This window comes from Miniopterus schreibersii (assembly GCF_964146895.1).
Source record: "Miniopterus schreibersii genome assembly, chromosome: 3".
In the NCBI taxonomy this organism is placed as follows: domain Eukaryota; kingdom Metazoa; phylum Chordata; class Mammalia; order Chiroptera; family Miniopteridae; genus Miniopterus; species Miniopterus schreibersii.
Genome location: NC_138103.1, coordinates 7,470,196 through 7,485,767, shown reverse-complemented (window position 1 = coordinate 7,485,767; position 15,572 = coordinate 7,470,196). Strand labels below are relative to the sequence as shown.

Here is a 15,572-nt window from a genome sequence, read left to right as displayed (position 1 = left end):
CCCCCCTGGATTTGAACGGAGCTTGACCTTTGTCCTTACTATTTGGATTAAAGTCCAAAGTCAAGCGGGGCCCTGGAGGTAGGTGAGCTGCAAGGGTATGAGTCTCCTAAGCCCTCAAGAACTGTGACGTCAGAGGCAGGCTGGGGAAAGCTGATGCAGAGAGGCCTCAAGCAGAGAGGCCGGTTCATGCTGGGGTCAGTGCCCCCCCCCCCCATCCTCTGTTCTCCTCAGGCCCAGTGGCTGGCAGGGCCTCTGCCTCCTAGCTACACACACACACATACTGGCAAATTCCAGAATGTACCCTTAACTCATACTTTTTATTGTACTCAAGTAAAAACTGCCCAGGCTCCAAGGGAAGTGGCCCAGAAAAGGAATGGGTAGAGCGTTGGGGATGCTGAGGATCAGATCTCCAGCATGTCTGTCCAGTGTTCCTGTGGAGACAAGAAAGGTGGTCAAAGGCAGCCTAGGGGATGGGATGGGGTAGGGTCCAAAACCACCTCTTACTTCTTCTAATTCCAAGTCCTCCTCCTCCTCCTCAGTGGCCATCCGGCACAGCCAGATCAGGTCTCCCCACAGCAGTGAGTTCTTGCAGCTACCAAGGGGTGCAGTTGGTAGGAGATAGAGTCAGGATCACAAACCTCCTCCAAGCTAGGCCCTGGGTGCCAAGATGAGGACTCAGATGCCCTGGGCCTAGACTTGGACAACTGGGCACCGTCTTCCCAGAGGTAAACCAGGCTGGGGTAGGGGAGTTGGACTCACCCAGGGCATTGGCCCTCTAGGGGCAGAAGCTGCCCTGGTTCCTCCCGCAGGAATTCATCTGCCAGGCAGATCATGTGGGCCCTTAGGGAGCAGCCAGGGTGGGGACAGCACAGGGGGCCTTCTTCATCCTGTCAGAGCACAGGCAGGTAAGAGAAAATGGGAGGTAGTGATGTAGCTAACACTCAAAGAATTTCTATGGACCAGACACCATTCCAAGGACTTTGCCTAAAACAACCCTATGAGGCAATGTATATTATAGATGAAGAAACAGGCATGGAGGGGTTAAAATACTTGCCCATGAGGACTAAGCTGGCCAATTTTCTCTGAGTATTAGAAGTGATTCTACAACAGAATGGCCACTGCAGCTAGACCTAGAGTTCCTCACAGGCTAAGTAAGGAACTAAATCTCTGAATGGCAAGTACAGTCACATGCCACATAACATTTCAGTTAACGAGGAACACATATATGACAGAAGTATATCATAGAGCCTAGGTGAGTAGGAGGTGGTACCATCTGGATGTAAGTGGACTCTGTAATGTTCATACCACAAAATCACCTAAGGATGCATTTCTCAGAATGTATTCCCCTAGATTAGCAGTGTGTAACAGTACCCAATTAACTTACATTTACTATGAGTGGAAGTCAAACCTATCACCTGTTAATATACTAAATATTTATTTGCCACCTGCTCTGTACCAGACCATTCTACCTACCCTTGTGGAGTTTAGTATGGGAGGGGTGGAAGAGACTGATAATAAAATAAAGTACAGTTGACCCCTGAAGAACATGGGTTTGAACTGCAGGGGACCATTTATACATGGATTTTTCCCCCCAATAAATACACAGTGGGCCCTCCATATCCCTGGGTTTTGCATCTGCAGATTCAACCAACCACAGATTAAAAACAGTATTTTTGATCCAGGACTGGGAACCCACAGATGCAGAGGGCCGACTGTATGCACTGTTCTATGCCATTTTATATAAGGGACTTGAAAATCCGAGGGGGTAAGGGGTACTGGAACCAGTCCCCTATGGGTACCCACGGAGGGCTGTTGGGGGGGGGGAGTAAAAAGTTACGCGTGGCTTTTTGACTGCACGGGTTCAGCGCCCCTAGCCCTCATGTTGTTTAAGGGTCAACTGTACATGATATGTCAGACAGTGTTAAGCCTTTTAAAAAAGGAGCCCTGGCTGGTATGGGTCAGTCGGTTGAGTGTTGTCCCATATACACAGCGTCACTGGTTCCATTCCAGGTCAGGGCACATGCCTGGGTTGCCGGGTGCATCCCCACTAGGGGGCATGCAGGAGGCAACCTAATAATGTTTCTCCCTCTCCCTTTTTCTCTCTCTGAAATCTATAAAAATATTTTTTTTTTTTTTTTAAGAAAAGCAGTACCAATAAAGTTGCAATTTTAGATAGAGAGCCAAGAAAGACCTCATGGAGAAGTGGCATTTTATCAAAACTGGAGGGTCTAAGGAAGAACTTGCCCGTGAAAGAAGGGCGAAGGTCCCCAGCAGGAATGTACTGATGTCGATGTCGAGGAATGGCCACAAGTATTATCGTCCCCATTTTAGAGATAGAAGCAGAGTGGCCAAAGGATGTCAGTGAGCTGCGCGATCCTTCAATAAACAGCTTGATCCTAAGTCGTCTGAACTCTAGACCTGCCTCAACCTGGAGACCAGGTGCAGCCTCTAACCTGGAGCGCGCGCCCGCACAGGGTGCAGGGGGCCTCAGCGTCCTCGTCCGGCTGGGGCTCGGGGTCAGCAAAGGGATTCGCGGGACCCTTGGAGGCCAGCACCCGGGGCGGCAGCGGCCCGAAGGCCAGCGGCACGTGCGGCGGCGGCGGCGGGCAGAGCTCCTGGCGGAAGTCGGCGCGCAGCCAGCGCAGGGTGAGCGGGAGGCGCGCCCAGGGCGGCGCGCGCAGCATGTGCGCCAGGACGCGCAGGTGGAAAGCGAAGGCGGCCTCGTTTCGCAGGCGTGGAGCCACGTGGGCCAGGCGGCGCGAGGCCTGCGGGTGCTGCCAGGCCCACTCGAACTGCGGGCAGGAGGGAGGGCTTCAGGGCCGCCCAGCGAGGGCCCCAAGCCCCAGCCCATCTTCCCGCCACCCCCGTCTCCTTCCTTACCCGAAGGGCGGCCACGGCGGAAGGGAAGCCGTGCACTATGAGCACCATCTCCCTGCGAAAGAACCAAGGCGCGTCCTGTGACCCGCCGCCCCGCCCCATGACAAGCCGAGTCCCCTCGCCACGTTCATTGAGTTGTAGTCCTCACAGCCGGCGCCCAGTCTTGTCCCGGAGGCCCTGCCCCTTCTTAGTGGTCCATCCCTCGCACCTGCCCACCTCGGGCTCCACCTGCAGTCACAGGGACTTAACTGCCTTCCTCGGTGCCTCTCTCCCAGGCTCTCCATCTTCCATCCCAGCCTTGTTCACCAACACCCCGTCGCCGGACCCAGCCTAAATCATCAGCCCCCTTCCTACCGAGCCCCGCCCCGAATCCCACACCGAGTCTCCTCCCCACAGGCTCCTCCACCGAGCCGGGCCCACCCCCGTCACCAGCCCCCGCAGGCCCGCCCCCGCCCATTGTCGCCGACCTCCCCCGCGGGCCCCGCCGGCTCCGCGCAGCCTTCCTTTTGAGCGTCCCGCCCCCTCTCACCAGGGCCCGCGCCCGCTGGTCCGCCAGGCCCCGCCTTTTTTGCGGCCCCCGTTGTGCTGCTGGACCCGACGAGCGGGGTTGACGGTGAACCCCACGTAGACGCGGCCCCGGTGCCGCGGGTTCAGGCAATAGAGCAGGTAGACGCCAAAAAAGCGCCCGGGCCTCGTCGCGCCTCCCGAGAGACCCATCGGGACTTGTGGGTTGATGGCTGTGGCCTCTGACCTCGGGACGGGTCGGGCTGCCAGGGCCGCAATATACTTGTCTACGAAAAAGAGTTTGGGGGCGATTCCGCACCCTAGAGGATGCGGCAGTGCGTGCGGGTTCGTGCACCCTTTCCTCACAGGAGCTAAGGTGTCCAAACCCGCCCGCGGAGCCCAGGCTGCTGCGCAGGCGGCGGACACCAATTAGCGGCGGCTGGGGGCCGGGCCCGCCCGCGTGCAGACTCTGATTGGCTGGCTGGCGGTGAGGACGGTTGGCAAGCTGGGCTTGCGTGAGGGCGGAAGTGCTGGGTTTACGGACGCTTTAGTAAGGGCGGAAGTGGAGGCCTCAGCGGAAGTTGCGCCAGTAAGGGTGGAAGTAGTGTGCCCCGCGCGGGATCTGGGGTTATCCCCAGCTGGGCTGCTGGCCCCCCGTGCTGCTGCAATGGAACTCAGCGCCGAGTACCTCCGGGAAAAGCTGCAGAGGAACCTGGAGGCAGAGCACGTGGTGAGTTGAGCGCCCTGGATTCACCCGGCGAGGGGAAAAGGGCTTCTGGGTGGATGGTTTGGCACCACCCACACGATTCTGCCCCATAGGAAGTGGAGGACACGACTCCCAACCGTTGCGCGTCCAGCTTCCGAGTCCTGGTGGTGTCGGCCAAGTTCGAGGGGAAGCCGCTGCTTCAGAGACACCGGTGAGGCCGGAGAACGCCTCGCTCAGCGGGGTCCCAGCTCTGGAACCACAACCCCGCCCCTTCCACCCCCCTGCAACCCAACTCCCTCACCCCCGCCAATGCGGCCTAGCACTGTGGGCTACAACCCCGAAGACTCAGCCTTCTCGACCCCTGGATTGAGCATTGAGGCTTAGGCCCTCTGCCTCTTTTTCCCAGGTCCTGGGGACTACAACCTGGGGACATCTCCAGCCTCCTGGGTCAACCTAGCTTCTGGGACTGGGACTCAGGCCCCTGCCATTACCTAACCCCATCTCTCCCTCAGGCTGGTGAACTCGTGCCTAGCAGAAGAGCTCCCGCATATCCATGCCTTTGAACAGAAAACGCTGACCCCAGAGCAGTGGGCCCGTGAGCGGCAGAAATAAAGGACCAGGACCTGCACAGCCATTAAATTATTAATCAGGGCCAGCTTCTGTGTTGATGTGTTGTCTGTGGGAGGGGCACTGAGGCTGTCCAGGGCCTGGCTTCTCCCTGCCCAGCCACTCTCCATTGTTTTACCTTGGGCAAGTCCCTCTCCACACATAGGCCTCTGTGTCCCAACTTATAAAGTGGAAGTTCGGTCCTTAAAATCCCTTTCATGGCAGGCCTCACAGGGCTTTTCTCTAATTCTTGGAAGACTCTTAGGAGTACTGCCTTACCCAACCAACCCACCCCTTTATTGAGTAGGTGTTCCAGCCTTCAAGATGAACAGATGAGAAAGTGCTCAGGGTTTCAGGGTGCTGGCCAACTTAACCTTTCCCTCTTGCCAATGTCACCCCAATGTCAGAAGCATAATGGAATTCCACAGTTCCCCTGCAGGTTCCCTCAGAGACAGGGTACCCCAGCGGGGGCTCTCCAACAGCTGGGATGCTGATGTGGTTTTTGGCTCACTGGAGAATTCCCTGGGCTTGGTGTGGCCACAGTTCCCAACGGCATCTGTGGCCACACCAAGCCCAGGGAATGGAGGTGTGGGCAGAGGATAGGAATAGGGGTAGAACAGGAAAATAAGGCCAGCCAGAGCCACAAAATTGGGACAGGCAGTGCCTCTAGTGTCAGCTTAAACACAAGTGCCAGGATTGGCAAGGCCTTGCACATGAAGTCCCTGAGACCCAGTTGGGGCCACGGCTCATTGGGAGTATGAATTACAGGTTTCAGCCATCCCACCCACCCTGTTCCCCAGTGTTTTCAGGACCAGTTTCTTGACCCCTAAATTATCTCCACCCCCATCTCCCTCTCTTGTTCCTATCAGAGGGAGAATGGGTTGGGAAAACTGGATGTCATGGTAATGACAGGTGAGCCCTTCTGGGTACAGGGATCCTTTCCTGAGCTTTTTTTTTTTCAATTCTGGGCCAGGAGGAGAGCTAGTGACAGTCTATTCAGAAGAGCCCATCCCTATTGTACAAAAGAGGCTCAGAGAAGGAACCTCACCTCTAATAGGCCCAGGCTCCAGATTTTCTGATTCTATCACACCCCTGATTGGATCCACCCACTGTTTTCAGAGTTGTGGTAACCTTCCTCATGTTATAGATGGGCAGCTGAGGCCTCGAAAGAAGTGACTTGCCCAGGGTAATGTGGCTTGCATAGAGGGTGAGACCAAAATGGTTAGACAGGGTAAATCTTAGGCTGCCTCACTGCTCTCTACCCAGGTGGTTTTCTCTGGCATGCTGAAGAGGTAGAGGGAGCCGCAAATTTGGCATTGAATCCTTGCTGTCCCTGTGTGTTATGAACCAAACCCTGCTGTGGCCAGGACACCCATTCCTAATAGCCCTGTGTCCCAGCTCAGGGGGTCGGTCACCTGCTAAGTTGGGTATCAAGCTCACTTCCATGCCCCCACTCGATAGGACCTGACAGGTCTATTCTGGTCCCTGTTGCACAGGGGCCAGGCCCAGGCAGAACCCAGAGTAAGGGCTCAAGAGGCAGCAGCGCTGCACAGGGAAGGCTCAAAACTAGAAGGGAAGACAAGTCATGGCTCAGCACCCGCCCTTCAGCGAGCCCCTCAGTTTCCTCGCCTGTAAACTAGGATTGAGCTGTTGCTTTGGTTCTAAGCTTTCTCCTTACAGAAGGATCTGTGGGACCTACAGTTTGAAACATGTCACGTAAAAGTTGTTTCATTTTCCCACAAGCAACAGTGTCGGTACAGTTGCACGTAACCTGATGAGGTTGACTAGAAAAGGCAGATTTGGGGTAAACGTGGGAGTCCTTGTGGCCCCAGGCCTTCAGTAGCTCACACCTGCCAGCTGGAAAACAGCAGGCCCCCAAACCATTCCAGAATGGAGTGGCCCCCACCCACTCGACCTGTTCCTGTTGCCTAGGGCATGTGGAGGCATCCCTGAGCCCCTGCCATGTGGCAATCCCATCAAGGCTTCTGAGGGGGGAGCTCAGGGATGTGTCAGTTCAGCAGACTCAGCACTCAGGCGCCCAGTCATCAGAGTCTGAGAGGTATCAGAAAATAAAGCCATTTTATTATTTTCTCTGCCACTGCGGCCTGAGGAGTGGGAATGTGCATGGAACGGGAGGGAGGCGATGTGGCCCAGCTGAAGGCCCCAGAGTCTCTACTTGGCCTGGACTGTCTCCTCCAGCCTATCCAAGCGCTTCTGGAGCTCCTGCACCGTGGCCTGGAGCTTCCTCATCTCCTCCTCCAGCCGGGACACGACATCCTGGAGGATCCAGAACTGCTTTAGGCCCAGCTCCATCCTGGGCTTCCCTTACCCTGGCATCCACTAAGTCTCCTCCCAAGAGCCCCAGGATTTGGGCCTTTCTGTTTCTCAGCCACTCTGCTGCCCAGAGAGCTGCAGGCCTATAAGCCTGAAACCTGTTTTCTGGGGCCTCAGGATTACTCACTTCCAGCCCCCTGTGAGTTTGGGCTGCCTCAAAAGCCAGCCTCCCCCCACTGGGTCCATGACCACATCAATAGCAGCCCCTGCCCTACCCTGTCTTCCCATCCTGATTCCAGCCTCCTATCTGCCTCTCACCGAGCTTGGAGTGCCACTGGCCTCTGGTACTGTCCTCTTGCGCCCAGTGTCCAGGCCCCGGTTGACCCTCAGCTCCCGGCTCTTTGAGGGCACGTAGCCATCCTTGAGGGAAATGAGGAGGGGCCCAGCATCCCGACCCCCCAGCCACTCCTCGGCTGTGAGGGCAGCGTCAGGCCCTGCAGTGGGCGGATACAGGTCCTCCTGGAACAGGTCCGACTGTGGGCAAGGCCAAGGCTAGTTAGGAGCATGCTTAGGCCACACCACCACCCTACAGCCCAGAGCCCAGGGAGGGACATGGAAGCATCACCTTCCTAGGCACTGTCATGGCAATGGGCTCACACCTCCGCTCGTGCAGCTTGTAGAATCTGTGGAAACAGGATGGTTGAGCAATGCCCACAGCATAGTTGGGCTGGAACTGAAGGTCAGCATGAGGTCAGCACTGCCCAAGGAGCATGCTTAGGTCAGGGTCAGGGATCAGTCACCTGGCAATCTCACACTTGTTCACCTCCAGGCCACGCTTGGGCATGTAGCCCATGCCACGCTGGGACTCCTTGGAACTGAACATGGAGAGATAGTGCAGGAATGGGGCCTCGGAAGTGATCTCGAAGTACCGGATAGAGCTGTCACCCTGCAGGTGGTGGGTGCAAGGGAAGATCAACACCAACAGATACCTGCAGCCATGGTCCTTTCCAAGCCCCTCTGCCCACCCCCTCCCCTGACACCCTGCTCAACTGGGCCACCTTGCCACAGAGGTAGACAATGTTGGTGTCAGGGTCAAAGAAGGGCAGCAGGACGCCGCTGCTCGTGTCCAGCTCCTGCAGGGACAGCGGCTCTTCCAGCTGCTTCTGTAGAGACAGGTGGGAAGTAACAATGAGCTGCACCATGTCAGGCCCCAGGATGGGGGTGGGGACCCTTACAGACCAACCAGTGGAAACCCCCACCTCATGGTGGCTAAACAGAGCCATGGGCATAAGGCCCAGGCCGGTGGCAGGGCAGGGACTGAGCCTCCTCTTCTGATTCTCTGCACTTACCGTGTCCCACAGTGCCACCTGCCGCTCACTCATGCGGCTGAAGCCCGTGGTCAGGATCTTTCCATCAGATACAAACACAGCTCGCACAGGCCTGGTCCCCTCATGAGGGCGGTCCTTCTCCTGGAAGGACAGGGAAGTGGTCCATCAGGCACCCATACACACACCCTAAGGGTCAGACCCCAGCCAGGGGCAAGAGAGGACTGCATCTAGCAACGGGCTGGTGGTAGGTAGGAGGGGTAAAGGTCCCTGGGTCAAGGGTCATGGTTCAGAGCAACTCACAGCTACAATAGTGCCTTTGCGAGGCTCGATGATGCGCACGCGCTTGTCACGGCAGGAGGTGCAGATGAGGGCACCGTCTCGGCTCCAGTCCACGCTGTAGATTGTGTCCGGGTGCACATCCGCGCCCAGCGTCAGCACGGCCGCCCCAGTGCCCACGTCCCACACCAGGATCACGTTGTCACAGCCTGGGAAATGCCCCCAGTGTCAGAAGCCATAAGCCTACCCACTTGCTGTCAGGTGGCCAGCCCATCCCTCTCCTCCCCCCAGGCACCTGCACTAAGCAGCACATTCTGGGCTGTGGGGTGCCAGGCCACGATGCCCACACGCTTGGTGTGGCCCTCCAGGGTGACGACAGGCTCCCGCAGGGGCAGCACCAGGCCCCCGTCAGGGATCTCCCATACCTGCAGAGAAGGGGCAAGTGAGTCTTGGGAGATCCAAATGTCAGATCCTAGTCTGGAGCACCCTCCTTGCCTGTGTCCCCACCACCACTCACCATGACTGTGCAATCCTCGGAGCCACTGGCAATGACGTTGTCATTGTGCGGGCACCAGGCAATGTCCAGTACGGGGGCTGTGTGGCCACAGACCGTGGGCGCATTCTTGTCCACACGTCCAGTCTAGAGGGCACAACAGGGCCTCTGAGGAAGGTGCTTTCCCCAGCCCAACCTCCCCACCCCTTCAGAGGCAGAGAGGAAGGCCCAGGATCCTGGGAGGCAGAACAGGGCCTAGGGTGGGAGGGTTTGGTCCTCTGCCCCAAGCCAGAGTCATAAGGGCAACTCAGAAGGGCTGGAGATAAGCAGCACAGATTGGGGGAGGGAGGGGGCTGGGCACCAGGGCCACATCAGGTCCTGGTCCTGACTTACTGTCACATCCTGGCTAAGTTCCTGCCATCCCTATCTCAGTTTCTCATTTGTGCCCTGAGGGCCCCGCCCCCACCCCAGCTTCCCTGAGTGAGGCTTCCATGGCCCTGGACAGGTGGTGGGGAAGGGGGAGTCAACTGTATTGGGTTTAGCATCCCCAGGCAAGTGTGTGAATGGTGGGGCTGTGGACATGGGTCCTTCCAAAAGGAGAGGTCCTGGGAAATCTGCCATAACTGCCTGCAGGCAGGAGCAGAGGACTGGAAATGGCCACTTCCGGGGAGAGCTGCTGCAGAAGGGCTTCCTGCGTGAAGAGCAGGCCCAGCTCCCACCCTGACAACCACTTCCTCTTCTCTTTGCTTCCATCGGCCCTTTTAAGGTAACAACTTAGGGCCCATCTCCCCTTCCTGTCTCACCCCGCAAGAGCACAGGAGTGTGCTGGAAGTATGGGGTCAGCACACAGCAGGGGGAGGTGGGAACAGGATCAGAAGGAGGGCAGGGCTGGGGCAGAGGAGAGGGCCCTCTTACATCATCCCTGCCTGGGAGTTGGGGGCCAGAACTTGCTGGGTTCCCAAGGGCTCTGACAGGCCCAGACCCGGAGACACCCCCCCCCCCAATTCTGAGAGCACTGCTGGGCCTGCCCAGACACCAGCCCATCACTCTCTGTGCTCCTGAGGGGAGAAGGCCCCAGGCTGACTTGGGAGACCCTGGGTCTCAGGACTCACTGTGTGATCCTTCTCATGCCATCTCCCATCTGAGATTCAGTTTCCATTTAAGAGCTGGAGAAAGCTTAAGGCTCATTTAGCCCAGCTCACTTTTATAAATGACAATACTGTGGCCCTGGAAAGCTTGGTGACAGTCACCTAATCAGGACCCCCAGGGGATCATTGGATGGCCAGAAGAGGCCAGCTTGGGTGGAGGACTGGTGCTCCCAGGGCTCCAGAGGCTCACCTTGCCCAGGGGCAGCACCAGGAAGGCCCCTCCCCCACTGGCCTCGCAGATCAGGGCCACAAACTTCGGGTTGACAGCGCAGAAGCCACTGTCCCAGGTAGTCTGTGAGACGCGTACATCCTCATAGCACTGGTCGGCCTTGGCCGGTTGTCCAAACACGTGCCGGAACTTGCTCGAGCGGACCACCTGCCGGCTCATCCTGGGGTTGGGGGTGGGGGGGACACACAGGTTGAGAGCTTTTCTCCCTTCGGCCAACTCAGACCTTACAGTACTTCCTGTCCCCCCCAGGACACCCCTCAGCCTGATGTTTAAGGTCTCAGCTAACTCCCCAGCTGCAGCATCCAGGACTCCCTGCCCCTCTCTCCTCTGTAACTGACACCCTGCTACCCTCCCACTCCTCTCACCTTCCACACCCCTCCTCGCTCCCAGCTAACCCGCAAGGCCCACCTTCTCCACACCCCCTCAGGCCTTGCTTCTGTACCCTGGGCCTCTGCAGCAGAGCCTGGTGTGATTTGTCAACGGGCTGGCTGATGGACAGAGCCTTTCTCTCTGCTGGTTCACACTGGGGGGCTTCGGCGCTGACAGTGTGGAGGGGGTTTCTCTCAGCCTCAGTGTCCAGACCTCACATCCCTCACACCCACATGGGGAGCTTCCTAAAGGCAGGGGCAGGGCTGGCCCCCTCGCCTCCTGGCACAGGGCTGGACACACAGAGGGAACTAGCAAGTGGGCCTGCCCGGGAGCCACGTTCTTTGGTGTCAGGATGGCTTCCCCAGCAGGTCTCCGGGCACCACTAATGGGCAGATGGCCCGAGTCCGGGCTTCTCCTCCTCCCCACTCCTCTGCCTCTCCGCCTCCACTTAAGCAGGTGCCCGGAGTGCCATCTGCCCCCCACTGGAACTCTACACAGGAGGGAGAGGCAGCTGACTTCTCTGAGGTCCAGCTAGGACGGTTCTCCCCCATTGGCTGGGCAGAGAGCAAATGAAGCGGAGGGGACCGCCTCGGGCTCCCCAGGTACCAGGATCAGGGGGCCTGAGGAGCACAGGGGCCTGTGCACCTGCTGCCAGGGCCTCTGCTCTACTCCCAGCTTCACCCGCTGGCCCCACCTCAGGGCCTGGCCCTCCTCGCTGGGGCTCCAGCCCGGTGCCCACCCTGCGGTCTCCGTCTCCGGAACGCTCACAGTGAGGAGCAGGTGCCAATGTGTGAAGACAAGCAGTCTGGGGGCAGGGGATCAGCCCCAGGCGCGAAGCCTAGGTTTGGGGAGCCGGGAGCCCCAAACCGGAGGTAGGGGGACAGAAGGCCATAGCTCCACCCTGCCGCCTCCCCCACCGCAGGTACCAGGCCCGGAAACCACGGAAAGGGGAACTTGGTCTTTTCTTGTTTTGCTCTCAGCCCCTTCCTGTCTCCAAGCTCAGGGCAGCTGCTCTGCTCACCCCACCCTGCCCCCACCCCACCCCGACGACTCCCATTCTGGGGACAGCCAGCGCCCCACACGTGTCCTGACCCCCACCTGCATCTCGGCTGCCGTGGCCCCCCGCCCTCGCCTCTCCCCGGAGCCCGGGGACACGCAGGCAGCCTCCCACGCAGGCAGCCTCCCACGCACACCCACGGCCGCGGGCTCCGTCCCGCTCTCAGCAGCCGCGCGCCCGCAGCCCGTGCGCCCCCGCAGCCGGCGCCGCCGCGCTCAGCCTGCCCACAGGTGGCCCCGGCGGCGGAGCCCGGGCCCCGTCGGGGGGCGCAGGCTTACCTGCTGCTGAGACCTCCCCAGACGGAGGAGGGGGAGAAGGAGAAGGAAGGCGCTGGAGGAGCCGGGGACGGCCGCCGAGGATGCTCTTGTCAAGACAATGAATGAGGAGCCGGCCGCCCGCCTCCGAGCGCTGGCAGCGCCCCTCTGGGCGGAGCTCTCGGGCCGCGGAGCCCCGCCCCGGCCGCGGCGCCCCGCCCGCCCCCCGCAGCCGCCGCCCGCCCGCCCCCCGCCGCCTCCCCGCCGCCTCCCCGCCCCCCGTCCGCGGGCTCCGCTCCCGGGGCTGCCAATCCCGAACCAAAACAGATGCCGCGGGCCGGCCGCTGAGGATGTCACCGGCACTTTTAATGTCAGAATGCAAAAATACTCCGCTCCTCCCGCCCTCAGCCTACTCCCCGCCTCCGCGCCCCGCTCCCCGGCGTTGCCCCTTCAGGCCCTCGTAGCGGCCCCCACGCCCACCCCCGCTAGGGCCGTGCCGTGTGTCCCGCAGAGGCGGGGAGCGGGGCAGGGGACCAGGCCGGGGGGAGCAGGAGGGACAGCCTTGCCAACCTGCGAGCAGGAGGCCCGGGTCTTGCCCAGGCGCCTACATCTACAAACGGGTGGCCTGGGAAGGGCCGCCGACCCTCTCAGCTCTCACATCTTCATCTAGGAGCACATCTGATCTGCCTGCCTCATGGGGGACAAGTGAAATCATTTGGCATATGGGTCACCTCTCTGTGCCAGGCCACAGAGGTGAAGGAGCAGGTTCCTGCCCCAGGGGACTCTCAGTCTACCCCAAGGAGAGCAGCAAATAGCTCCAAGGGAGCTAGGTAGGCAGGGACAGAAGCCCAGACTTCAGTCTCAAAACGAAGAAGTTTGTGCCCATGGTTGGATTCAGAGACCACATCCAGAGGGCAAGAAAGGCCTGCTGTAGAACCAGGGTGCTTTGTGAGTTTGACTCCTGCTGGCACCCCTGCTGAGTGACCTTGGGCAAGAGGCCTAACCTCTCTGAACCTCCGTTTCTTCATCTGCAAATGGGAGATAAATACGATTTGTCCTGCCCCCCTCACAAAGCTGAGGCTCAAATGAGATAAGGTATGCGTAACTGTTCTAGAGATTATTCTGTTGCTAAAACCAGTGGGTTGTATTGTACCTGAGAGCCATTCCTGGACTGGACTGAAGAGGGTGGGCAGCGACTGCGATGTACAGTCCCCCGCTGCAGTGATAAGAATAACAGCTGGCACTTACTGAGTGCCTCCTAGGTGTTGTTCTAAACGCTATAAATATGCTACACTCACAATACCCTAGTGGCAGATAACCACCTCCATCCCACAGAAAGGACCCAGGCACGCACCACCTTCAGCCCTGGAGCACCTAGTTTCCAAGGAGAGGACAAGCATGTCAGTGAGGGGCCTGAAAACCATGTCCCCAAAGGCAATGAACGTGGCAGGCCTGGAGAGGGAAAGGTTGGGGGAGCACAGACGCTGCTTTCACCTTCCAGTTGGTCTGCTGAGTGGGATGGGGACAGACAGGTATGGGGCTGCTGCAGGGGGCAGAGGCAGGCCAGCAGCGGCAGTGAACACAGGCGGGGGTTCGCTCAGTGGTGGGTAGGGAAGGCTCAGCCACGAGGCTCTCGGTGTGTTTAAGAGGCTGACGCCTCCGGTGAGGGGTATTGGAGGGCGTTGCTGGGTGTACTAATGGCCCAGCATCTTACCACCTTTTCCTTTGGGGAACCAAACTTTCCCCACCTGCAGGCCCTGAGGTTCAAGAGGAGGCTCAGGGTAGGCACATGGCCCAAGCTTCCCCCGTCAAAGCAACCTTTTTTTATTGGTTCAGGGATGGGCATTTGACTCAAGTCTACGTAATGAGAAGCAGACTTATTGGAGCCGCTGGGAAAGAGACACCCCTCCTTCCAGCCGATCGCCGTAAGCCCAGCCCTTGTAGTGACCATCTTGTCACCATGTAGGAAAAGCTAGTCAGAATGACCTCACACAGAGAGCTGCAGAGGTGAGCCGTGAGGACAGACATAGTCATGACATCATGTGAGTATCTGGATCAGGCTGTGCCTGAACTCCTTGACTTACCTGTTACATGAGGCATCACTTCCTTTTTCCACATTAGATGATAAATTTGAGTTGGGTTTCTGGCGCTTGCAACTGAATGAGTTCTAACTGGTTCACCCGCCAAGGAGGGAGACAGGACCAGGGGCCCTTCGAACATGCCAGAGTCATTCGGTAAAGAGGGACTGAAATGCTGAACATGGGATAGAGGCCAAAGTCCTCAGCAAGGCCCGCAAGACCTTCTCTGGTCTATCCCACCCTAAAGAGGCTGTAGAGCGTGGTGGAGTTGGACAGGCCTGGGAAACTGCAGCTTCTCCATCTCCTGTCACCCCAGCCTAAGGTCCTGTCCTCAGCTTACAGGTGCATGCACTGCTCCCTTTCGAGAGGATGTGCCGGCCACCGGGCTTCGACAGTTACCCACACACAACCAATACCGATTCATCTCTTCTTCCACATTATTTTCTTGGAATTTCTCTTTTTTTTGTTTGCTAATTCTCACCCAAGGATATTTTTTCCATTGATTTTTAGAGAGAGGGGAAAGGAGGGAAGGAGAGGGCAGGGACATCGATGCGAGAGAGACGCATCGATTAATTGCCTCCCTCACGTCAGAGGAAAGATTGAACCAGCAGCCCTTCCATGCGCAGGCCAACGCTCTAGCCACTTAGCCTCACCGGCCAGGGCTTGAAATCTCCTAAATCCCAAACATGGTGGCATTTCAACTTAAATACTTTAGTATTTACCTCTAAGACACAAAGACTTTTAAAAAACAAGAGTTTTTAATGAAATTGCATTAACTGTATAGATTAATTTGGGAAGAATATTGAGACTTTTATCCATGAATATGGTGTATTTCTCTCTGTATTTATATGTTCTTTTATGTTCTTTAATATAATTTTATAATTTTCTCTGTAAAGGTGTTGTATAACATTAGATTATTTCCCCCCATAGTTATATTATAGGTATATTATAGTTTTGTGGCTGTTTTGAATGGGTTCTCTTTATTCTAGTTATAAACTTACTTTATTTCTGTTTAAAATCAACTTTATTTATATACAATAAAATACATCTTTCTTTCCATACAGTATAAAACACACTCATTTTAAGTGCATGGTTAAATTCATTTTGACAAATGTAATTACCACCATAATCAACATGTGAAATATTTCTATCAACCCTAAAAGTTTCCTCATGCCCTCCCACAGTAAATTTCCACTCAGCCCAGGCAACCACTGATATGCTTCTGTCAGTATAAATTAGCTTTTTCTGTTCTAGAATGTTCCATGCAGATGAAATAATACACAATGGGTCTGGCTTGTTTCACTAGCATAATGTTTTAAGATTCATCCATATTGCACTGGCTGGTTTGGCTCAGCAGTTGGAGCATTGGCCCG

General features: G+C 57.2%; 3 protein-coding genes across 5 annotated transcripts; 1 reads left to right on the top strand and 2 right to left on the bottom strand.

Moving 5' to 3' along the window:
* Positions 1-294: 294 nt before the first annotated feature.
* SLX1A (SLX1 homolog A, structure-specific endonuclease subunit) lies at positions 295-3,799 on the bottom strand. 3 transcript variants are annotated; one of them, XM_081131603.1, is made up of 6 exons: positions 3,407-3,799; positions 2,881-2,932; positions 2,454-2,792; positions 760-887; positions 505-592; positions 295-431 (listed from the first exon to the last, which is right to left on the bottom strand). In XM_081131603.1, exons 1-6 carry the CDS (start codon positions 3,592-3,594, stop codon positions 402-404), a joined length of 825 nt encoding a protein of 274 aa, XP_080987729.1. In that variant the 5' UTR covers positions 3,595-3,799; the 3' UTR covers positions 295-401. The 3 variants fall into 3 exon arrangements, 2 of the variants coding, with proteins under 2 accessions (XP_080987729.1, XP_080987730.1); XM_081131604.1 differs by lacking the exon at positions 3,407-3,799 and adding an exon at positions 3,094-3,251 and having other exon boundaries at positions 300-431; XR_013998403.1 differs by having other exon boundaries at positions 342-431; positions 505-655; positions 3,407-3,786.
* A 110-nt stretch (positions 3,800-3,909) lies between these two features.
* On the top strand, positions 3,910-4,742 carry BOLA2B (bolA family member 2B). Its single transcript, XM_081131606.1, has 3 exons — positions 3,910-4,111; positions 4,201-4,298; positions 4,600-4,742. Exons 1-3 carry the CDS (start codon positions 4,049-4,051, stop codon positions 4,697-4,699), a joined length of 261 nt encoding a protein of 86 aa, XP_080987732.1. The 5' UTR covers positions 3,910-4,048; the 3' UTR covers positions 4,700-4,742.
* A 2,007-nt stretch (positions 4,743-6,749) lies between these two features.
* Positions 6,750-12,295, bottom strand: CORO1A (coronin 1A). Its single transcript, XM_081131601.1, has 11 exons — positions 12,146-12,295; positions 10,403-10,601; positions 9,089-9,211; positions 8,867-8,996; positions 8,596-8,780; positions 8,317-8,436; positions 8,026-8,130; positions 7,768-7,913; positions 7,593-7,650; positions 7,286-7,501; positions 6,750-6,970 (listed from the first exon to the last, which is right to left on the bottom strand). Exons 2-11 carry the CDS (start codon positions 10,598-10,600, stop codon positions 6,866-6,868), a joined length of 1,386 nt encoding a protein of 461 aa, XP_080987727.1. The 5' UTR covers position 10,601; positions 12,146-12,295; the 3' UTR covers positions 6,750-6,865.
* Between the last annotated feature and the right edge of the window lie 3,277 nt (positions 12,296-15,572).

Coding starts and splice junctions, on each gene's coding strand:
- SLX1A (XM_081131603.1), bottom strand. CDS start 3,594: ATGGGTCTCTCGGGAGGCGCGACGAGGCCCGGGCGCTTTTTTGGCGTC. Junction 2,793..2,880: donor CCGCCGTGGCCGCCCTTCGG/GTAAGGAAGGAG, acceptor TCCTGCCCGCAG/TTCGAGTGGGCCTGGCAGCA. Junction 593..759: donor CTAGAGGGCCAATGCCCTGG/GTGAGTCCAACT, acceptor ACCCCTTGGTAG/CTGCAAGAACTCACTGCTGT.
- BOLA2B (XM_081131606.1), top strand. CDS start 4,049: ATGGAACTCAGCGCCGAGTACCTCCGGGAAAAGCTGCAGAGGAACCTG. Junction 4,112..4,200: donor ACCTGGAGGCAGAGCACGTG/GTGAGTTGAGCG, acceptor TCTGCCCCATAG/GAAGTGGAGGACACGACTCC. Junction 4,299..4,599: donor CCGCTGCTTCAGAGACACCG/GTGAGGCCGGAG, acceptor TCTCTCCCTCAG/GCTGGTGAACTCGTGCCTAG.
- CORO1A (XM_081131601.1), bottom strand. CDS start 10,600: ATGAGCCGGCAGGTGGTCCGCTCGAGCAAGTTCCGGCACGTGTTTGGA. Junction 8,997..9,088: donor CCGAGGATTGCACAGTCATG/GTGAGTGGTGGT, acceptor CCTTCTCTGCAG/GTATGGGAGATCCCTGACGG. Junction 7,651..7,767: donor AACAAGTGTGAGATTGCCAG/GTGACTGATCCC, acceptor CTGTTTCCACAG/ATTCTACAAGCTGCACGAGC.